This window comes from Balaenoptera ricei, chromosome 5, assembly GCF_028023285.1.
Source record: "Balaenoptera ricei isolate mBalRic1 chromosome 5, mBalRic1.hap2, whole genome shotgun sequence".
In the NCBI taxonomy this organism is placed as follows: domain Eukaryota; kingdom Metazoa; phylum Chordata; class Mammalia; order Artiodactyla; family Balaenopteridae; genus Balaenoptera; species Balaenoptera ricei.
Window position 1 is genome coordinate 51571278 of NC_082643.1, and position 24778 is coordinate 51596055.

The 24778-nt window shown below is 43.0% G+C and overlaps 1 protein-coding gene across 1 annotated transcript in view; it reads right to left on the reverse strand.

Moving 5' to 3' along the window:
- PARM1 (prostate androgen-regulated mucin-like protein 1) overlaps positions 1–23997 on the reverse strand; it is a 101232-nt gene extending 77235 nt beyond the window's left edge. Inside the window, exon 1 of the mRNA XM_059922848.1 lies at positions 23719–23997. Coding sequence (XP_059778831.1) covers positions 23719–23761 — 43 coding nt within the window. The 5' untranslated portion in view covers positions 23762–23997. The remainder of the gene's footprint in view (positions 1–23718) is intronic.
- Positions 23998–24778: the final 781 nt, after the last annotated feature.

Below are 24778 nucleotides of genomic sequence, written 5' to 3' on the forward strand. Positions count from 1 at the left end.
AAATTAAATAAGATAAAAGTGCAGTTTCTCAGTTGCACTGGTCACATTTCAAATGCTCAATAGCCGGATACAGCTAACGGCTAGTGAACCGCTGGTGCAGAAAGAGAACATTTCCGTTATCACAGAGAGTTTTATTGGACCACCCTGTTTTTCTTTATAAACGACACTTGAGAAGTCTAATAGGAACACTATTCATGTTTTCAGTTATTGATTTTATTGTAAAATTAATGATTGCTATGACGAATACCACTGCTAAGAGTTGACATTTATTGAGCGCTACTATTGCTGGAATTGTAGCAATTAGGCTATTTTGATTTAATCCTCACAATAACCCTCTGATAGGTACCATTATTTTTTTTTTTAATTTTATTTATTTATTTATTCATTTATTTATTTATTTATTGGCTGTGTTGGGTCTTCGTTTCTGTGCGAGGGCTTCCTCTAGCAGCGGCAAGCGGGGGCCACTCCTCATCGCGGTGCGCGGGCCTCTCACTATCGCGGCCTCTCTTGTTGTGGAGCACAGGCTCCAGACGCGCAGGCTCAGTAGTTGTGGCTCACGGGCCCAGCCGCCCTGCAGCATGTGGGATCCTCCCAGACCAGGGCTCGAACCCGTGTCCCCTGCATTGGCAGGCAGACTCTCAACCACTGCGCCACCAGGGAAGCCCCGGTACCATTATTTTTTGCATTTCATAAATGAGGAAAACAAGATTCAGAGTGACCATGTGCGTCGTTCAGAGCCACATCTGAGAAGTGGCAGAGCTAGGCCTTGAGCCCTTTGACTGCTGTAATCCAGACCCTCAGTGTTTCACCCGGTCCCCAAGTTTGGTCTCTGGTCTTGTTGTGTCATGGCCAAGCCTCATGGATTCCTCACAATCCCCCTATTGTGGATATTGGGTCTTTGTACGTGCTTTGTCTAGGATGCCCTCCTTTTCCTCCTTTCCTTTGTTTGGGAACTTCCTATTTATCTTCTTAAAATATCTAAATATTACTTCTCCATCTGGCAAAATAGTTACCTGTCTGCTTTAGGTTTCCATTACACTCCATTCATACCTCAAACTTGGAGCCCACCAGGCTGCATTATAGTATCTGTTTGCAAGTCTGGTCTCCCACTGGACTTAGTGCATTCAAGGTGAAGTGTGTGCCCAGTACTTACAGTTTAAAAAAGGTGCTGAGTCAATGTTTGCTAAATGAAAATGTCAAAATCTCCTTCTAAGAGTAGGTCACCACTTTTTCCAACCACTCCAGCTTATCTAGATGCTTTCCACTTTCCCTGGAATTTGCAGTTTAGATGCATTCATTATCTGCAAGCAGAGGGCCTTCAGGCAGGGAGCAAAGTTAAATACATACATACATACATAATCATTTTGCAGACATGTAATTCTTCCTGAGTCTTTCTGCAAGCAGGCTGTCATCTACAAGCAAGGAAATCTGACACTTCCTACCAACTCTGGCGAAGTTTTGCCCACAATTTCTACCACACACCAGGCCTCGGCAGTGCACTGGGCTACCTGCTTATAGCGACAGAGGCCATTCAGAAATACTGCAGGCCAACAAGGTGCAGCTTGGCCGCTGTCTTGCTTCAACCCTTTCCCAAAGCAACAGGTCCGCAGCAGCTTTATAAAGCGATGTTAAAATTACTCACAAGGGTCTTGATGCACAGTTAAAAAGACACCTGGTCACCTCACACATTCTCTCTGGGACCAGACGGCACCAGCCCACTCCCTGCCCTGTAGCTATTCACCCCAGACAGAAGATGGAAGAAAAAAAAAGTTATTCCTGCCTTTCCTGTCCTCTAAAATCATACAGGTACCTCTATTTAGAGTCACCTTTTTGCTTCTGCATTTTAAAAAGAGCTGAGGTAGGTCAAAACCTAAAGTAAAAAAACAAAAGGAAAAGAAAAGAAAAAAAAAAACCCTAATTAATTGACCAAACAAAGTCAGAATTATTCCCAGAACGAAGTGTGGGAAGAGAAATACCATTTATCGAAGACCTTCTGTACCTCAGGATTGTTCTGCGTAAATTAATCTCTTAAAATCCAACAACTCTAAAAGATATCTTTAATGATGACATTTTACAGATGGAGACATGGAAGTCCAGAAAAGAGGTGCTGAATCATTCAAAGAGCACGGGTTTAATGGCCGAGAGATCTGGGTTCAAATTTGGAATCCATCAGCTCTGTGGCTTTGGAGGAATTACTGGACCTCCTCAAGCCTCTGTTTTCTCATTCAGAAGTAGAAACCAATAGCACCAGCCTTCCAGGGCTGTTGTAGAGTCGGAAAAGAAAATGCCTATAACGTGCCTAAACACGATGGTGGGCATCTTACTAGGTTTCATGTTAATTTCCCTTCCCCCCTGCTTGTCTGCTAAATGGCAGAGCTGGAATTCAAAAGCAGGATCTTGGGCCCCAAACCAAGGTCTTTGCAGATCTGTAATGAGAACTATTTTGAGCTGCTCCTCTACCACTGTGGTGACAGAATCAGACTAGCTGAAGCTGAGCCATTCTTACCTTTGTACTGGCAAAACACTCTCTATTGTTTTATATATTTATGGCCAGATGTAAATCTTTCAGAAGTTAAAATCAAAACATATAAATCATGTATCTCCCAGTGCATTATCATGCCCTTTCAGCACAGCCTGATCACAAAAATATCTCTTCCAGCCACTTAATGTCATATAACTACTTAGGAAAAAGGTTTAATGTTGGCAAAAGGTAATAGAATAATTATTGGGTTTCAGTTCCTACAGAATTTGCAAAAAGCCAGTAAGACATAGGGAGAAATAATAGCCTTTTTTGTCCTAAATCTTCCTCGTAGTTCCCCAACTTTGAAGTAGGCTATGTATGCTTCTGGAAAAAAAAAAAAGAAGTCCACAAAAAAAGTTCTTGTAAAAAAGGTGTAGGCTGCATTTAGAACTGGGGAGGAGTTCAGTCTTGGTATTTTCTTGCTGGTCAGAGATATATTTGTCCTTTGCTTGGCATGGGGAAAGATTCTGAACTTGCAGGAAATTCTTCAAATCTAGCCTCCAGGGAACGCACTGTTTATGTTACCGCAGAATTTATTTTGCAGACAGCTTTCTCGCCAATGCACAAGTCTGTGAAAATGGTCTGACCTGACAACAGATTTCCCAGTCTGTGCACCCCTCGCCTACCCCCAATGCCCTGAGAACACCGTAGAGACAGCTGTGCTGCCACGAACAGGTGCAAAGTTGGAGTCGTGAGATCAGCCTGGAGTTCTGACTCTGCCCTTTTCTCTGTCGCTTTGGGTTGTGTCACCTCACTTCTATGAGTCTCGGTTTTTCTCATCTATATAATGGGGGTGCTGGCTGGCTGCCAAGAGCTTGTGAGTACTGAGTGTCAGTGTGCGCCTGAAAGCTCTGTGGAAACCATAAGATGCTATGTGAATGTTTTTATTAGAATTTAAGGAGCAGGAGTCTAACGAACTGTATACTCAGGGCAGTATTTTCCATTTTTAGATTGAAATTCATACCTGCCACTAGTCCAATTAACTTTGGATCATTTTCGGGGGGGCCTAGAGTTTGGAGACCTTAAGTAACACAAGTGGCTTCCAAAATACTGAGCTGCGTGCAGGAATATGTAGCTTTTTATGACATTCTATATAACACACTGTAATGGAAAGAAAACCAGTCCAGGAAGTCAAAACACCCATGGCTGACTCCCCAGGTTCTCACTGACTGCCTCAGCGACACATCTCTGAGCCTCTTTGCTCTTCCCCTCCCCACTTCTATAGCCTTAATTTGAAAAGACAATCTCCACCTTTGTGGGTGACTCAAGGCGAGGTGAATGCATGTAATAATAAATTGTACTTTGAAAGCCACAGCCCAAATAAACATAAGCCAGCACTACTGCAGTGTAAGGGCGCCCTCAAGCCCCACACCACCCCTAGGTACCTTATGAACTGTCAAAGAAAGAGTAAATCCTTTAAGGGTTAAATGAATCACCCAATGAATATTAGACGCTCTTAAATTTATTGGAGAGCCGGAGTTCAAGTACTGGATACAATCTATGGAACGTCTCCCAAGAAAAAAAAGGCACATAAGTTCATTCACGCAACGTTGGATACGATGTTTTGTGAATTTCCTGGAGCTCATTTATGGATCGTCTAAATTTGGTAGGTCTCAGGTTAAGAATCTGTTTTAGATCATAAAGAGTAGATGCTAAAGCTCATCTCATTTAATCCTCTTATTTAAGAGATGACAAATGGAGGCATGCAACTTATCAGTGACCTTACCATAAACGTTAGATATGGTTTTAAATATGCTGTTGTTTTTCCAATTTAAAAAATCAGCAACCCACGTAAGAGGACAGAGAAAGCTCAGTTATTCGGACTATTTCATGTACCAGAATGTTTACTTCATCATCCCTGTTAAATCAAGACCAGCTTATGCATATCTTATCCATTTTCCATACCGTAAACTGAATTTATACCTTGAAATGATGCCATGTAGCAAGGAAGCACAGACTGCATTAATCCAATGTCCCATTGAAAGCCAAACTGCTAATGCTTTTAGAAGGATACTTTATCCACTAGGGCTTAAACCTAAATTCTTAGATGAATTCGGATCTAACTGCTAATCAGGTTTCCTGAATTTACACAGCTTCTGGCTAATTGCCTGTGTTCTGCCAGATTCCTCATCAAAAATAAAAATCAAGTGTTGCTTAAGTCTGATGCTAAGAAAAGTGCATTTTTTATAAAAATAAAATCAAGAAAATGCGTGAACAATATAATTTGCACATTTAGGAATCTGGGTAATGAGGGCCAACATTCCCATTGCAGATTGGGATTTGGTGCCTATTTTTTATTCACTGTCAGCACAACCGGTGGAAATGGCTCTTTTGCGGGTGCAGCGGGGTTGGCTGTGTCTTCTGAACACAATGTTGGGACAGACGACCAGCCTCACAAATGAAAATAAAATGGACAGGTAGAACCCTTGCATTTACAGCAAGGTCCGATCGACACATCGCGCATTGTAATTGCAACAACACTGCAGCATTTCTTTTGTTGGACATTTTGAGTCAAACAAGGTCATATTTGGGTTGTTAAACACCCGGCAGTTAAGTGCTCAGCAAAGAACATAGGTGCCTTTTCACATCCAGCGGTAAAGTTTCATCACTACGGCTTGGCACAGCTGTACAGAAGATAAATGATGTCACTTTGACTAGCGAAGACCTGACAAAGTACAACTGGCACACGCCAACGAGCCCGTTTCTCTAATTCAAGTTTTATGTGCCTTCCTAGAAAGCCAACCCTGATTAAGTCAAAGGGAAATTGAGTCTTTTCCCTAGAATTCCTGTCCCTTCATACATCATCTCAGAAGGCTTTGCGTTTTTCATTTTGCGTAGTTCTTGTTCTTTTTTTTTTAAATTGAAGTATAGTTGATTTACAATGTTGTGTTAATTACTGCTGTACAGCAAAGTGATTCAGTTATACATCTAAATATATATTTTCTTTTCTTATATATTCTTTTCCATTATGATTTATCATAGGATACTGAATATAGTTCCCTGAGCTGTACAGTAGGACCTTGTTGTTCATCCATATATAATGGCTTACATCTGCTAAACCCAGCCTCCCGCTCCATCCCCCCCAATCCCCTCCCCCTTGGCAACCACCAGTCTGTTCTCTATGTCTGTGAATCTGTTTCTGTTTCATAGATAGGTTCACTTGTGTCATATTTTAGATTCCACATATAAGTGATATCACATGGTATTTGTCTTTCTCTTTCTGACTTACTTCACTTAGTATGATCATCTCCAGTTGCATCCATGTTGCTGAAAATGGCATGATTTCATTCTTTTTTTTATGGCTGAGTAGTATTCCTGGGTAGTTCTCGATTAAACAGTGAATGATCTCTTCCCAGTGATTTTGAGAAGAATTTATTGTGGGTATTGAGCCTTAGCGCTTCACAAGGTATATTCCAGGTCTACTCCTGGTTTCTGCCTCATGTGTCATGGATTCTCAAGCAGCAGACATACTACCCTCAGAGAGCAGGTTTCGAGGTGGCCAGGCCAGCTACCATACAGTTGGTGGTCTCCAAATCAGCCAGCTTGACTTGCCAAGGGAAACAAGATGTTTCACCAGACGTGACCCACTTTCCTTCTTCTTCCTGTCAGGTCCCTTTGGGGTTCGAGCCCCAGCTGGCTCAACTGCTTTCCTCAGTCAAATGTCTCTGGAGAGGCCAGGATGCTCTCAGATGTCAGTAATGGTGGGGATCACTTTTCAAACTTTCATGTTTCTTGTCACTTCTTTCATTCTGGAAGAATTATCCTAAAGTCCAATCTTCCATGGAAAAGTCTGGTCATTCCAAGCATGTGCCCCAAACCAGATACATGAGCTGGCTGACCTGCTCACCATTATATAACCTCAGATTTCCTGATTAACTCCTTTAATCTTAATTGTTTTAGAAAAAAATTCAAAGCTTCTAAAGCTCTTTACTCCTAGTCTCTTGGGCACTGACATTGGGTCCCAGGCTGTCTTACCACATTGCTTTGGTGAAACAATGGCTCTCCCTGGGATTTTAAAAATATAATGAGGCTGTTCTCTTGCTTTGTAACTTTTTATCTCAGCGTGAACTCAGCTCTCATCAAGGAGTTGTGTTTATAGTGTCAGAGCTTTAAAAGTTTTTTTTTTATTCTTTTAAGAATAACCCAAATCAATAAAGGCTTCAGTAGACCTCTCAGTTTTCTTAGAATATTTCTCTTGCCTACATAAGCAAAACTATCTAAGTAATTAAATCTCCTATAAGTGAAATTATATTTTTTCCAAGGGAAAGACTTTCCAGTGTTGATTTTCACTCTGATTTATAAGGAAAGCTATGATTCCAAAAAACCATTGAATAGGCAGCTACAGAACCAAATAAATGCCCATGTTCTACTTAATTAATATTCTCGTTACTAATCAGAAGACATGGATGCATATGATTATGGCTGTTCCATGTGTAGGATAACATGCTATTTTATGGGGAGGAAGTGTTGAATTTTACATATTACAGAAAAAGTATGAATCCACTGAATATCAATTTTCCCTGAAAAAGACTAGGCTACTTGGTCTCCTCCTTTTAAAATTCTTCTAAATATTTTAGTAAGGAAGGAAGCAGGTAAGAAAGGAGGGAAACACACATCCTACCTACAAATACACACACAGACACACACCGCCACACACTTTTCATGTTGGCAGACAGAAATCCACTGTTCTACAATGTCACAATTTCTACGTTTTTCCACGAAAGATTCCTGTGACCTCCTGTGTCCCACATCCAATAATACATTACTCAGAACTGAGGAAAAGAGACTTTTTAGGGAGTGGATCATACCGTCTCTGCACAGAGGGGAAAGGTATGGTATCTATAAGCAATAAGTTCCACCACCGAAGACCAGAAACTATTTTCATCTCCTGGCACTTTCTGCTGTTTCTTTTCTCTTCCTGAGTCTACCTCATCCCCAAGGTTGCACACAATATAGTATTAAGCATGGCAGAGAAAAAGTGACACAGTGCCCTCTAAATAGTACACATGCTACTAGTCATGTAAAAATCAGAATGTTCCTGAAGCATCTAGAGGCCTCTCACAGTTGGCAGACTGGCTGAGTAAGTTCTGAGTAAGGAGAACTGCTATTGCTTAGGACAACCCATTCTGTGTGGGTCTCTAAGGAGGGCCATTAAAAATCTCATTAATGTAGACCTTTGGTTTTCAGTGAGCCTGATAAGTTTAGAAATATGTGAAGGCATTTCCTCCCTCCTTCCTTTCTTCCATTCTTTTTTTTCCTCTATTTTTCTCTTATTTTGCTTGTCACAATTCCTGTAAGGTACTACTGTGATTCAGCATTCAAGGCCAAGGGATGCTATCCACGTGTTATATCCCCTCCAAATGCCCAGAGCACTCTGGTTGAGAAATACCTGATTTAAACAGTCTCAACCAACCTTCTACCATCAAGAGAAATAAATAAATAGATAAGTAAACAAGTAAATAAAAAATACGAGGTGACAGCAGCTGCTATCTTGAATAAAAGTAACTCGTAATTGATTAGGTTATTAACTGCTCCTTTTATCAGTGGAGGAGGGTCTTTCATGAACATGGCTTAGATGTGAAAATAATATAGCGGGTATGGGTTGAAGTGTGTCCCTGCAAAAAGACATGTTGAACCCCTAACTAGGGGGTACTTAGTACCTGTGAATGTGACCTTAGTTGGGAATCCGGTCTTGGCAGATGTAATCAAGTTAAGATGAGGGCATACCGAGTAAGGGTGGGCCCTAATCCAATCAAGACTAAATGACTAATATCCTTATGAGAAGGGAATCGAAACAGACTCAGAGGGAAAAAGGCCACGTGAAGAGGCAGAGATCAGAGTTAATACTTTCACAAGCCAACGAACACCCGGGGCTACTAGAAACTGGTAGAAGCAAAGAAGGATCCTCCCCTTGAGGCTTTGAAGGGAGCGTGGTCCTGCTGAAACCTTGATTTTAAACTTCTAGTTTCCAAAACGGTGAGAGAATCAATTTCTGTTGTTTTAAGCCATCCAAGTTTGTGGTCATTTGTTATGGCAACCCTAAGAAGATAATAGCTAACCTATATTTGTCCCAAGCTTGGAAGGTTGGCATAGTTCAAGGAAGCAAGGAGTTCGCAGCAAACAGGGGCGAGTAATGTTTGGGGACAGACACTTACTAACCGGCAACCTCTGCTGGGTAACTGAGAAGCCAGGAGAAGGTTTCCCTTTCTATCCAGGAAGGTACACTACCTTTTTTTTTTTTTTTTAATTAATTTATTTATTTTGGCTGTGTTGGGTCTTCGTTTCTGTGCGAGGGCTTTCTCTAGTTGCGGCAAGCGGGGGCCACTCTTCATCGCGGTGCGCGGGCCTCTGACTGTCGCGGCCTCTTTGTTGCGGGGCACAGGCTCCAGACGCGCAGGCTCAGTAGTTGTGGCTCACGGGCCCAGTTGCTCCGCGGCATGTGGGATCTTCCCGGACCAGGGCTCGAACCCGTGTCCCCTGCATTGGCAGGCAGATTCTCAACCACTGCGTCACCAGGGAAGCCCTACACTACCTTTTAAATTCCTCTACCTGTGAATCCTTTAAAGACAATCTTCACTGGATTCACTTAGCCAGAGTGAAATTTTATTTCATAAAGACGTGCAAGTAAGGGTGGTCCCCCAAAGGTAGCAAGCTTGTCTGGAAGTTGACTCTCATTCCTTTCCAGATCTCCCGTGCTGATGTGTGCTGGCGTGAAGCGGGATAACTGGATCTCCTCTCCTTTCTGTGCTACCCCGGGGGCCTTTCGGTGTTCAGTGCATTCACCATGCCTCGCACTGTGCAACTCCTCATCCAGGTGATGTCCCAGCTTCCAGGCCACTTTCCACTATCTCAAGGTTATCTGTCCTCTAGGCCACTCCCTCAGGCTCCATGCTCATCTACACGCCAGCACATGGCAATATGGTGATCTTCTATTTCCACTGTGCTGTCTTCGTTAGCTGGAATACTTGTATGGAGAGAGTCAGTTATCCCATCATCTAACATTTGGTCACCCAGTGTACACCTCATAAAATAAATGCTTAAGATCAATCAATCAATTGAAACAATTCTTTTATCTATTATTTTTCAAAATAATGTGTTGGTTAATTAGCATCCTCTAATGGAGATCAGTGAAGTTTTGTGTAATCATTGATTTGCTTTTGGTACCATTATGAACTCATGAGCTTAAACAATGTGATTCAGTCCATTGAAATTATCCTTATGGATGCTCCAGCTGTTCTATCTTTGGCCAGTGGGAGCCTCATTAAGTGGTTCTGAGTCCTTTTGACAGGAGGCTCGTAGTCTTTGATAACATCCCTGCTGTCTGGTATAACAAGATCCTCCAGGCTCATCTTATACATTTCCTAACCCCGACCTGGAGTTAGCCATTTCTCCTGGAGCCTTTATTCCTTGTACTGGAAATAAAATTTAGCAACCACCATCTGAACACCTGGATGACTCTTAGGCAGATCCGAGTCTGCTTCTCCTTCTTTGGAGGGAAGCAAGCCATTTGGCCTGGCTTGAATGAGTCCCACAAGAGCTGCTAGAGACTGTGAGAAGAGAAAGCGTGACAAGTGACCATTTGGAGTTACTGTAACAGTTCAGGATGAAATCATAAGGTTCTCAACCAAGGCTGTAGCTGTGGGGATGGCGAAGAGGATCAGAGTTGGGAAAGATTCTAGAGACTAAATTTACACAAGCGGATTTATCAACTGATTTGGCAGTTCAAGGCAAAAGACAGCAGACCTGGGTTCAAAGCCTAGCTCTGTCACTCACCGACTGTGAGATCTGCATCTTATTACTCAATTTCTGAGGCTTAACAACCTGAACTACAAAATGGGAATAGACTGCCTATCTCTCGGGGTGGTTGGGAGGATTAGATGAAGTTGCAGATGAAATGAACATAGTATAAAGCGTGATAACTACGACAGCTAAAAATTAAACATGTGAATTTCCCCTCTTCCCAACAAGCCTAGATTTTTCTACAAAATGAAGGGGTTGGCCCAGATCACACCAAAGCCTCTTCTAGCCCTGTCTGCTCCAGCCCCCTCTCTCTAGTATTGTTCTCTGATAATGCCATGGAGTATTAATAATGGATCTCCCAGCATTTACCTAAACCACATTTTATTGATTATTTTATTGAAAAGATGATATAACAGATTTAATGTTGCCAAAAGGAAAATAAACTGTATATTCTTCTGAGGGCTGTTTTTCTTATTTGACATCAAAGTTGACAAATTTCATTTTAGAAAAACTTAGAGTGATGTTTTAATTTAAAATTGCTTCCATAAGTGACCAACACTGAAGGTATTAAAAACTAACAAAGTACGTTAAACACTGATCAGTTAGCTCAGAGCCTCTTAAGATACTTTCCAAGATGGCTGTCCTGATTAATGATTTATGCAGCACTCTGGCTTTAGAAAATATAATACTACTTTGTCAATTCCTTCCCAGAAACTTCTTGCCCATTAAGTCAGTGATATCCTGTAAACCTTTCTGAAGTTATTTGTTTTTCTAAGATCTTATTTTTGAGGACTCTGTTGGAAGGATTTTTGAATCAAGATTTTGAGGACAGTAGTAGCCATCTAGCAGTTACTAGAGCCACATTGACTGCTGATAAAGAGGGATTAAAATACTGATTACAACTTTACTTTTTAAATTGTGAAGGCAATACAAACATTAAAATAAACTTCAGGCCGAACAAATGAGCATAAAAAGTGAGACTGACCCAAAACTCATTGGACGGAAATAACCAGTGCAAACTTCTAAACTCTTTTCTCCATAGGCACACACGTGACGTTTTAACTATTTTATCATGAGGTCCATTTTATTCCTTCGCTTGCTCTTTCGATATGTTGTGAAATATAAAGTTGCAATATAGTAGTTCAATATACTGTCACCATTTCTACCTGTCAGTACGTAAATGAGCCACCTCATTCTTTTAAGCAATTGCTGAATATTGCCCAGTTGAATGAACATGGAACTGTTCATTATGATCTGACTAGTACCTTATAATTACACATTTACATTGCTCCCAATTTATTAATATTTTTAAAAAGTTCTTTTGGGATTGACATATATACACTAATATGTATAACATGGATAACTAATAAAAAAAAAAGTTCTTAACCAAGACAAACAAATAAGACTTAATCGGGTCTGGACAGGGGATGGATACATTCTTATCAATTTCTGTGTATGTTTACAGTTTCCATAATAAAAAATGAAAAACAAATCAGTGCTTGAGTGCAACTTTGAAAAACTGTTATAAAACGAGAGACAACTGTCACTTACGGACATTCAACTTTTTTTTTTGTTTTTAAACTTTTGGGTTTACCTTTTATTTATTTATTTTTATTTATGGCTGTGTTGGGTCTTCGTTTCTGTGCGAGGGCTTTCTCTAGTTGCGGCAAGCGGGGGCCACTCTTCATCGCAGTGTGCGGGCCTCTCACTGTCGCGGCCTCTCTTGTTGCGGAGCACAGGCTCCAGACGCGCAGGCTCAGTAATTGTGGCTCACGGGCCTAGTTGCTCCGCGGCATGTGGGATCTTCCCAGACCAGGGCTCGAACCCGTGTCCCCTGCATTGGCAGGCAGATTCTCAACCACTGCGCCACCAGGGAAGCCCCATTCAACTTTTTTTAAACAAAGACTTGGCTGTAAATTTCTGAATGTCAAAACCCCCATCTCCCCTCTGCCTGATAACTCTATCCTCGGTGATGCAGTAATTTTTGCTCTTTCAGCAGCCACACTTGGCTTTGAGATTTTGGGTGTCACAAGCCTCCTCTTGTCAATGTCTGTTCCTTTTCCTTCCAGTGGCACTCACGACCCCAGACACAGTTTCCGGTCGGTCCTGCAGCACAAGGGCCGGCCTCCCCTCCTTGCCCCTCCTCTGTTCACGGTCCATCCTGCTCTTCAGGATGGTGGAGCGTCTTCCCACCTCAAGAATGGACAAGTGACTTCACTGAACAAGCAAGGAACATGTTTTTCATATAAAGAATCATCTTTTCCCTTCTTTGGTTGGTCTATAGGTTGCTCTTCAAGTTGATATCATCTTAAATTTTCCTATTATCCCTTAGGCTTCAAGACCAGTATGTTGTTCTTTTTCAAGATCATGTTCTTTTTGGCAGCTGCTAAATGAGTAGATGTTTTTATTTAAGCCAGAAAGTAACATGAGTCTTTGTGGGGTGCTGAAGCTGGGGGATATGCCAGCCTGGGTGACTTTAACACCAGCCACGCCGAGGGGTGTCAGCCCTGCAGGGTGGGGAACAAGTGCATGCAGGATACAGGTCTGATTTTAGTCAGGACTTCCCATCACTTCCATTTATCGCTTGGACTAAAACACAATTCATATTTCAGAATCACCAATGAAGGCAGAAAGAGTCTGTAAGGCCAGGAAATCTCCTATTCTGTCCTTCAGCTTATTTGTGACTAACTTACACCCTCAACACTCAGCATTTGAATTGACTTAACTTCCTCAGACGTTACTGGGACGTTGCCAGTCATGCCTCCCTTTGACTTAAATCACTTTCATCACCAGGCTCTTTTTAGCTATTCAGAAAATTCTCAAAAATGTTCAAATAGTAGAAGTATCTTTATCTTCTCTAGCTGAGCTCAAAGGTGACATTTTCTTAATTGGCCAGAGAGTTTAAGAAGTTTCAGCTATTTTCAAGTGATAGCCATGGTAAAAAATAAAAGGCTTACATTTTTAAAAGAAGTGTTTTATATGTGCATAGCTTTAAAAAAGCTGATTTTCAAGTTTAGCTTTTGTAACCCTCAATGAAAACGAAAAGACTGACTCTTTTTTAAAAACAGCTATTTGGAAACACTAGACACAAGCACTTGATAGTAAGCAAGTTTGCCAATGTCTCCTTTTGGGGGGATCTAAGGTGAAATTTAAATTAAGACTTCATTGTGCCAGCCCTCAAAAATGTGTTTTAGTCCTTCAGTTCAACAAATATTTTGAGTACCCACCTTAGTGTCACACAGCATTGGGGATACTACAACAAACAAGAGAGACAAAAATCCCAGGATGGGGGGACCAGGGATGAAGGAAGACAGACATTAAAGGAAAAAGTAGAGGCAAGAGGCAGATGAGGGGCAATGGGAATATGGTGTTGTCAGGCAGAACAGACTGCAATTTAAAAATGTTGGTCAAGAAGAATAAAAGAAATCAAAGAGCAAAAAATGCATGTTCTATGAGGTCCAGATTAAGAAGCATTGATGAAACTGACCAAAGCAAGGCTTGCTATTTTTAGTATGTATTACACATTTTCTTAATAAAATAAGATTGTCCACATGATTAACCTCTGGTGGCTTTTGAGCAGAAATTCAGGATAAAGATCAGGTTTCCAGGACTGACTGTAAATATGTTCATCCTTTGGGAACACAGGAAAGGAAATCTAATGATGCAGAAATAATCATAAAGCAGCCAGGAAAGAAAGAGACCAGAAGAAGTGCAGACTGGACGCTACAGCCAAAGAGCCTGAAGTCAGTAATCAAACGCCTCCTCAAAAGTATGCTTGACAATTTCAAAGGGTGGGGGAAATAAAAGAGTAACTGACAAAAAAAAAAAAAATGTTGGTAAGGTAAGTCTCACTGAGAAGGTGACATCTGAGCAAAGGTTTTAGGAAGGTGAGGGAATTAACCACATGTATATTTAGAGAAAATATGTTCCAGAGAGAGGAACCAGCCATGGCGTGCAATAAGGAAACCAGTGTGGCTGGTGCCAGGGGAGCAGAGGGGAGGTAGGAGCCCTGGTCCAAGATGAAGGGGGAGAAGCTCAAGTGAGTCTGGATCGCTGCTTTAAGGACTTGGGCTGAGATTTCACTCTGAGCACAGCAGAAAGCCATTGCAGAGCTGCGAACAGAGCAATGTCACCATCTGATACATTTCCACTGGATCGACAGCTGCTCTCTAGAGACCAGACCTTAGGAGGGAAAGGGTAAAAGCTGAGAGGCCCAAGAGGAGGCCCCTGCAGGATTCCGGGAGAGAGAGGATGGGGGCTCACACCACAGACAGCAATGGAGGTGGCAGAAAGTGTCTGACTTTATGTATTTTAAAGGTAGGGCGAACAGACTTTCTTGAAGCATTGGATGAGGGGTGTTGAGAGAAAAAGAGACTCAAAGATGACTCATGATTTTCAGCCTAAGCAACTGGAAAGTTGGAGTTGCCATTAATTGGGATGGGGAAAGCTTCTGCTGGGGACTATTCTGGGAGAAAATCCAAGAGTTCATATTTGGATGTGTTGCGTTTGAGATGACTGTGAGATGGTCAGCTACTGATTTTCTTCTGACCAAGTCAAAATTAATCACCCTCAAAGAACATGAGTTCCCTGAGGGTAAACTTCTATTTTGTTCACTGCTGTATCTCCAGAGCCTTAGACAACACATGAAGATTCTCCATTAAAAATTAATTTAACAGGGACTTCCCTGGTTGTCCAGTGGCTAAGGATCTGCCTTCCAATGAAATGGACATGGGTTTGATCCCTGGCTGGGGAACTGAGATCCCACATGCCACAATGAAGATCCCGCAGGCCGCAACTAAGACCCGACACAACCAAATAAGTAAATAAGTAAATAAATAAATAAATTTATGAAAAAATTAATTTAACAAATATTTGCTAGGCACTCATTACATGTCTTGCTCTGTTCTCCATGCTGGGGACACAGCTGGGACAAAACAGCTAAAATTCTCATGCATCTTATATTCTAGGAGTGTGAGCCGGACGTGCAAATGAAGTAAAATAAAATAAATCTTCTATGCATTGTTTAATAAACTTTTTTTTTTTTTTTTAAGATTTCGCTGTGTTTTTTTTTTTTTTTTAGTTTATTTATTTATTTATTTTTGGCTCTGTTGGGTCTTCGTTTCTGTGCGAGGGCTTTCTCTAGTTGCGGCAAGTGGGGGCCACTCTTCATCGCGGTGCGCGGGCCTCTCACTATCGCGGCCTCTTGTTGCGGAGCAGAGGCTCCAGACGTGCAGGCTCAGTAGCTGTGGCTCACGGGCCCAGCTGCTCCGCGGCATGTGGGATCTTCCCAGACCAGGGCTCGAACCCGTGTCCCCTGCATTGGCAGGCGGATTCTCAACCACTGCGCCACCAGGGAAGCCCTGTTTAATAAACTTTTGTTGAATGTTTACTCACATGGCACTTGATGTGTATTATCATAACTCTACAAGGAGGAGACCGAGACCCCAGAGCTGGCATCACACCAGCCTGTCTTCCTCCAAAGCCTCTTCCACCATACCATGTAGCCTCGCAGAGAAAGTAACACAAATCTCATCCTCATCGGGTAAATACCAGGGTTGTGTTTCTCTTCAAATAAGCATTGAACGGGGAATCTGCTCAAAATAGGACTCTTCGCGAAGAGCAGTCTAGGAGGCCAGCCCGGAAGCGGGCAACCCCAGGTCACTCAGCCCTCCTTCATGCAACCAAACCACGCAGCTGAATTCCTCTTGACATTTCAGGGCATTTTCTTATTCTGCCCCTTTCACAATGCTGAGGGTACCTGAATTACCTGCCATTAAGGGCTGTCACATCGTTTCCTCTGAAAGGTTCAATTTGCAGCCTTTCACAAAACTAGAAAGGTGTACTAAAAGAGGCTTGATGTGCATATAAATTTGAGGAGGAATCTCTTATCTCCTTCGCCTAAAAATGAAACTTGATGAATCTTCCATTCCCAGTAGCAGCATCAAGGAGGTGGTTTGGTCTTTAGCAGCCCCCAATAATTTCAACAATCACTTCCCCCTCGTTCAGCCACCAGACATTCTCTCCATCTCATGCAACAGACCACTCCTAGCCTCTTCCACGTGTCCTACGCAGAAATTCTGAAACAGCCATGGCCCCTGCCCTCTGTCCATTTCTTATCCAGTTTCCACATGGAATGTGATATCACACTTCCTTCCCCTCCTACATTTCCTAGAAGGTAAACAGTGAATGATCGTTTATCCTCAAAAACTGATAATTCTTTCTCATGCTCAGACCTGTCTGAACAGTTCTTCAAAACGGACAATTCCACGGCTCTCTCCTCTGGAATGCCATCTCTGACAACACTGTCATTTTTAAGACCAAACATGCTGAGTTCCCTTTGGTTGGGTGATGGCCGTATTCAGCTTGATGTTACCTCTCACGCAGCTGACCCATCAACAGCAAGAATTTCCATGACCAGCCGAGTGTGTGATCCACCAGTAACTTGCCTCTTTTTCCTAAACCAACAAAGAGGTGTTCAAGTCCACCAGATTTCTTTAGGACCTTCTCATGGACAAATGGGCTTTGAGACTCCCTCATGTAATTCTGAGATGTACTGAGTCCTCTCCTAATGTGACACATTACCTTAGCGCAATAGGATGACCAGAGTCTTAAACATTTCCCTAAACACATATAGCTTTTGCATGGTGAATAAAGAGGACATCCTTTTATCCTTACAATAATTGTTACTGCTCTTCCTAAAGAATCTAAATTACAGTATAAAGCAAGAATCATATAGTGTGGAGGGTTTAACAATGAAATAACTGTTCAACGCCAGTATAATGGTATCTGCCTGCCGTCTATCTGTGGATCACAAAAGCTTTTCCAATGGAAAACGAAAAGATTTTATAAGGGGCAGACAACCCCAGTAAACAACCCATCATGGATAAAACAGTGGGTGAAAAAATTCTCTCAGGAATGAGGTTATGCTTCTGGACTACACAAGCTGCCAAGAATATCATAATTTTAAAGGTAACATATATTTTAATAACCCCATACAGGGAAATATAATATGTTCTATCCAGTGAGAAGCTTGAATGATAGCTTTAAGTTTACAACCATGGCCAAAAAAATGAAAAATCAATCAAACAAAACCTTCTCTCCTCCAGTTCTTCTCAGGTGCAACACCTGCCCTAAAGTTTCTGTGCCCTTATTTCCTCCTTGATGGAAAAGAAAATCAGGTGTCAGAATTTGGACTGTAAGTGGAAGATATTATCATCAAAGCTGTATTCTGTCATTCATCTTATTTTGTATTGAAGAGACGTGTTTTCTAAATATCACACCTGGTAACTTTCCACAATTTTTTTTTCCACTTAACAATTACCTAGTCACAGATTTGTCCTTAAGTATAAAGGTGCAAATTTCCACCACAGTCTAATTGCTGAAAGGATTTTTTTCCCCCAATCTGCCTTGAAATTCTGTCTAATATGCTGCTTCAGGCTCCATATAGCCACAGATTTCAAGTGATACCTATAGACCTATCCTGTAGGAATTATGCAAACCTTATATAATAATTGTGAGATGTGTTAAGATCCTGGCACAGAAGACAGCATTGAAATCCAAAGCTGTTCTATTAACTTTCTTTTTTAATCAGCTGCCAGCTGGATTCTGGAAGGCCCTTAGTTCCAGCTCCTATGCAAGAACACTGTTACCATTTCAAATAGTATACTGTTTTTTGTTTTTTTTTTTTAAAGGAAAGGTCACAAAAGGGTAGAGTAATGTAGCCTCAGGGAGGCTACAGAAATCCCACCGATTGTTCAGAAAAACATAACAGTGCACAGTAAATGGATATGCAATCCAATTCAAAATGTTCCATTGGAGAGCTGCCTCTGAATCCTAACGTTGTAAGTTGCTTTCAGAGAGACAGAGCTGCTTTGAAATCTCCGAGTCGTCTTCCCATGAACAGATTGTGATGAATGAATGAAATGGAGTGGGGTGGCTAAAGCCGGGTGGGGCCGGGTTCAAAATAAAGCCAATCCTATGTCAAACCCATTGCACTGATGAACCACACATGGAAGGCCAAAGGTAGGGTTGCTAGAAGAAATACAGGATGATCAGTTACCTTTGAATTCAAGATAAACAACGAAGAATTATTTAGCTTAAGTGTGTCCCAAGTACTATGTGGGATAGACTTAGAATTCACTATTTATTTGAAATCCAAATTGGGCTGGGCAACCTGTATTTTTAATTGCTAAATCTGGCAACACTAGCCAAAGGAAAATTAAAACAGCTTATTTTCAATTGACATTATGCCACCTTGCACCAATGAAAAACACAGATGAAAACAATTATATAATCGCCTATTTTGTTGTAATGGTTTCTATTACTTATAAAATAGCATAAGTCTCAAGGTTTATAAACGATATTAAAACAGGTAAAAGAAATGGGCTACGCTGCTATAAAGGATCATGAAGACTGTTTAAAGACCCACACATCAGAAAATCTGATGTTACATCAATCCCCGTCATTTAAATAATTTAAGCTGTGACTACTAAATGTAATGCCATGAACTACATACACAAATCTGTCTTATTTTATAGTAACTCTACTTGCACATTAACTGGATGATAACCTATTAGCCCTGCATTTCCAACTAAAAAGCAATCGTTGCATAAGGCAGGTACCCACTATTTGTCTACCTCTTTTCATAACCACTGCTGTCTTCTAAATGAAACATTAATTTTTTCTAGGCAACTGTTTTATTCAATACCTTGCTAGCAAAGCAAAGACAGTCATCTCTCTGTATCTGTGGGATCTGCATCTGTGGATTCAATCAACCTCGGGCCGAAAATATTGGGAAAAAAATTCCAGAATCCAAAAAGCAAAACTTGAACTTGCCGCATGCTGGCAACTATTTCCACAGCATTTACATTGCGTTAGGTATTATAAGCAACCTAGAGATGATTTAGAGTATACAGGAGAATGTGCGTAGGTTATATGCAAATACTATACCATTTTATATAAGAAACTTGAGCATCTGAGGATTTTGGTATGGGGGCCAGGTTCTGGATACTTAGGGGTGACTATATTTGATTCCTAAACTAACGTATCCAATTTCAGTAACAGATAACTTCTAAAAGGGAGAAAACCATCGTATATGTTACAGCAGGATTCCTTTCATTTGGGTGTTAAAACAGTCAATCCACTTTGAAAATATTTTTTAAATGTCCCTCTTCGTTGTTTCCAGTGGATGCTGTACTCCCCAGCCCCACCCCTGTCCCCCCAAAAATTGTAGTTTAAGAAAATCTGCTCAAACAGTGTAAATATTTGGCCAATATTTTTCTTATAAAAGCACAAGCACAATGAAAGCACCACTAGACCAGGCCCAAATGATCAAGTTAAATTAGAGATCTGGCCATTATTGATGTTTTTGGATTCTGGAGAGAGCCATTCTGGATCATTCATACGCCATGAAATGCCTTTTCCTAAGTTGTTTGATCTGAATTATCCAAAATTTGTGGCTCTGGGAACCTGACCTTAAGGTTTAGCTGAGTTGGGCTTTTGAAACACACCAGTCTGCAAAAGACTTTGTGGAAGAAATAACATCTTCCATGAGACTTTACTTCTGTTTGTTACTGAGTGTTTTTTGGACTGTTGTGCTAAATTTGAGCTGGCACATTATTAACCGTTTCAAATTAGGCATTTAGTAGGCTCAGTTGAATCTTTTCTTAATTTGCACATGAATGTTTGCCAGAACAGCTGGCATTGTGCTGGAATATTAGTTTAAATCTTCAATTTACATAGTCCAAGCACAAACACATAAACTTTGGAGAGGATGACCTAATTGGTGCCGAACACAGTCAACTTTATTAATAAGAATAATAGCAACAACAATCGCTAATACTTATTGAGCGCTTACTATGTCCCAGGCATTATAGGTATATTCAGTTATTTACCACTTTCAACAGTCTGATGAAGTTTTATTTCCCCAATTTTGTCGATAAGAAAACTTGAGTGGTTAGATTACATGCCCTAAATTATACAATTAGTAAGTAGTAAAACTTCGCTGTGTACTGAGGCAATCTAGCTGCAGAATCTGCAGCCGTGCTTCACCACTTCGCAACACTGTCTCAGTAAATCTATCCTATAATTATGGAGAACTTCCACCTTCTCAGGCAGGTTTCACAGCGAAAGAGGTGTCACTTTGTGACACAGACTTCAGGGGAATAGGAGGTAACCAGGCTAAAGGCATGCAAGCCACCCTTCACCTCCACTCCCAACCAACCATAGGCAACCTTGCCGTTCCCATAAATGTGTGTGCATTTTTTGGTTTATTTTTAACATGTTTATGATAAGATTTACGATATGGCTTTAATATGCTTATGATAAAGCCCTGCCATATATCAAGACCTATAGTGAGAACAGAGCCATAAATGTGTAGGGTGGGGTCTTCCTTTGAGGATAAGGACATTCGAGATGTTAGTCACTTGGAGAAGAGCTAGCTGACAGGCCTGGGACACAAATAGGCTCTCTAGCTGGGTGGCAGACTGGAATCTAGCTCTGCTGGTCTTGATCACCATGGGGCCAATAAGTCAGCTTGGGTAATGGGGCAGAATGCAGTACTCTCCCTGGGGTGGGGCAGACAGGGCAGAACCTAAGGCAGGAAAAACCGGGTCAAGGGATTTTTTGCCTCTCTTACCTATGCTTGTTTCCCCTTGAACTCCTTGAATGTTTGGAAAAGGACTTTGGGAAGTTCCAGTACACCTCAGATGTCTCAGTGAGGGAATTTTTTAATACATTGAGCCATAGAGCACTGCAGAACAGCATCGACAGTGGTGGGAATGAAAGAATTGAATCTAGAGAGGAGAGAGAGAGAGGGATGAAGATGGAAGCTTCCTGTGGCCTGCCATCCTCCCTCCCTTCTTGGTTCTGCTGCCTGCCCTTGGAGGTTCTGGCTCGTAATTTAGAGGCAGTACTCCTGTATGCCTAGAGTACTGGCCTTAGAGGTGTTTGGGAACGGTTTGTAAAATAGCCATGCTAGTTTTCTACCGCAATCAACTCTGAGAGAACTGAAGACAGCCCAAGGTTTCTCTCTTCCTTCTTTTTAAAATACAAGTGAATAAGTGTAGAGATCTACTTTTGCTGTGTTGTTGACAATGCACAGGTATTTACAAGTGTCCATTATACAGGCTGGAGAAAACACTATGTATATGTATTGAGTAGATTTATTAAGCTAAAAAAGTCCCCTGCTAAGCCCCATTCCTGGCTCAAGAAAGTATCACCTCAAGAGTTTTACGGAAAATTTCCTGAATCCTCTAAAGATAGAGGGGGGAGGGAAAAAAGCAACTGCCTGATGAAACTAACTAGAGCTTTGCCAAGGGAGCCCCAGGATGGTCCACTGAAACACGCATGCCACTTTCCTTTCAAGAACCGTTGTCCCTCTCTCCTTTACAACTTTTTCTAGAAAAGTTATATTTTAGTTTCTCAAAACACCTTACTTTGGGATGTAAACAACCTTGTACGGTATTTATGCCTATTTTTATATTATTTTCCTGATAACTTATTGCAAGGAGCTCTAACAACACACTGACCCCCAAAGAGATTCCTTCTGAGGCACAAACTCAGAGGAAAGGACGCTTCATCACTCTGTTAGGGAGATGTAGTCAGAAACATAACTATGTCTTCCGGGGTCAGGGGAACCCCAGAACTGGGAGGCTGTGATCTTCTTGGTTCTGACCTCGACACATGTGTGCAGGGATGAGTGAGGCTGCTCAGCGGGTCCCCAGCTACCAGCCTCCTCAGTCTGGGCCGTGAACAAGGCCAAGATTCTTGCCGCAGCAATAGCGATGCTAAACTCTAAAACTGGCCAAGAAAAAAAAAAAAAAAAAAAAAATATATATATATCTATATATCTTGAGCTCCTTAGGGAGAAAAAACCCCCACAATACACTGCCTTAGTAGGGTTAATCCCGGCGTTGCCAACTGCCAGAGTTGTTAAAAAAATAAAAATTAAAGACAAGCCACTAAATAAAATTAGCCAACAAACCTACCTACCAGCTCTACTGGCTCACTGAAGGTTTTCTGAGCCTCAAGCCTCATGAAAGGATTTCTAGAGAGGAGAAAGAGAGCCACCTTTCCTGTCATTTCGTAAACGTCTCTTGGCAACCCCGGGGCTAGGGAGTCGGCTGTCACACTTGGGGATACAGGCGTTCCCAGCCTGGCTGGAGCAACCAAAAGCGGCAGGGGACCGGGAACCCTCTGCGGACGCGCCTCCAAACCTTTGCAGACACCAGAGAGAAAAGGGAGCTTTCTCAGGCGTTCAGCAAGTAGAGGAAAAAGACTCGCTCTAGCCTCAAGTTGGGAAACTTTTCCTCAAAACTGCATTATCCTTTGTGAGCTGCCCGGAAACCCCTAGCTTCTTTTCAAGGGATTGTAACGACCTGTGTCCACGATTACAGGAACCCAAGCAATTCAGGAGGAAAAGAAATACACACACGGAGTACAAGCATGAGTAAATGGTTGTGTATGTGGCTTTGGAACATTCTTATCTAAACACGCCGGTGTCCCCGCACTCGGGCTGCTTTTTCCACCAGTGCCTCATCCGTAGTCAGTTGTCCCTTGTCTGCCTACATTTTCTGGAAAAACTGGATACCCCACTCTCAGACTTAAAGCGCTGTTCTGAATCTCTCCTCTGCGCCCACCAAGCCGAGCCCAGTCCTCCGGCTCCTCTCTCCCCAGGCCCTGCTTGGAGGCCGCTGCCATCCGTGGTCCTGAGGCCAGCGATGCGCGCGTGGGGAAGCCGTCCCGAGGGTGAGTGTGTGTAGGGGGAGTGGGTGGAATGGGGAGGATGCTAGTTTTCGCCAAGTTAACAGTTTCTGCCAGGGCACATATTTTGGGGGAGTTTCCGGGCCACAGGGTAGAATTGCAAATCCCCAGGGGTGATCATGAGCTCGAGCCGGGTCGGAGCAGCTGCCGTGAGGCTGTTAAGGCCGCATCACCCCCACGCGTAACTAGGAAGGGTCGCCGGAGACCAGAGACCACCGAATCTCGGGGAACGCAAACCAGCCCCGCCGGGTGCGCGGCCACGGCTTAAAGCTTTCCCATATGCGATCCCCTTCTTATCCCTCCCCGAGTCCAACCGCGTCAACCGGTCTGTCTGGTGCCCAACTCTGGCAGGGTGTGCTCGGAGACCCGAGAAGCCTCTAATCTCAGTCCGTGTCGCCAACCCGGGTTTCAAACGCATCGTGCAGCCACCTGTTTCACAAAGCCCGGAGTTTGTGCGGGCGCGGGCTGCGGCCGGAAGAACCCTGCCATCCCCTCGGTCTGGCTCGGCCCAGGATCTCCAAAAACGCACGTCGCTCTAAATCCAAGTGCGCACGCAGCTTTGCGAAACGCTGGAGGCTCGCACCTCTCCGGCCACCCGCGCGCGGCGACTTATTTTCCGGTCTCCCCGGTTCAGCCCCCGCCCCCCAGCGCTGGTCGCCGGGCCAGCCCTCCGCCACATCGGCGCCCCAAAATACCTGCCGTGAAGACGCAGAGAGCGAAGAGAGTCTTGTAGACCATGGTACCCTGGGGCTTGGTGCCGAACCCGGCGCGGGCAGCGGGAGAGTTTGCCGGGACTGACCGAGCGCCCAGAGCGCGGGCAGCTCCTGCTCTGTCCGCTGGCTGCGGTGGGAGCCGGGCGAGCGGGCGGCTCGGGCGGCGGTAGGGGAAGCTAGGCGAGCGCCGCGCGTCTCCGTCAGCTGCTTGTACTCCGGCGCCCGGCGCGCTTCTGCTCCATCCCAGCCGCCCGGGCCGCCTCCGCCGCCGCCAAACCCCTCCCACCCGGGTCCCGCGGAGATGACTAGGCCACCCCTGGCCTTTCCTCTCCCAGCCCTCGTGTCCCGGGAGTCCCGGCCCAGGGCGGCCTCTGCTGGACAGTCAGGGCGCGAGACCCGAGTTTTGACCCGGTTCAGCAAATGTTTGGGGCGGCTGGCACTGTGCTGGGAACTAAGGGGAGGCAGAGAAGTGGGAGCAGATTTCTGCCCTCAGGAATTTATCTCAGCTTTTCTTACAGGAGTTACAACCTTTAAACACGTGACCGTGTGCCATCTTAGGTGTCACCTCGAAGAGCCAAGACCCCACTATTGTAAGAGAGCGTACACTTCTTTCCAAGTATGAGAACCTTTTCCTTTTCTTTCATTTCTCCAAACGTTCCTGCGTGTACATTAAACCCTCACACACATTCAACCCCACTGCATTTCCTGGTGCCTGAGCCAGGATGTCTGCCTTCCTACTCAGCTTCGTAGGAGAAGAAACAGTACTAATGTCAGGTAACAGTGATCATGCGATAATTATGAGCCAGACACCCTACTGGGTGTTGTATCATGATGCTTCTAACAACCCTACCACATAAGAATTATTATTTCATTTTAAAGATAAAAAAACTAAGGCACAGAGAAGTTAGGTAATGTGCTCAAGGTCACATAGCTGGTAAGGGTTGGATTCCGTAACTGAAGAGTTTGTGTACCAGGACATAATAACAAAGGCTGACATTTCCTGAGAATTGCTGTGTGCTAGACAACTGTGCTGTACAGGTAT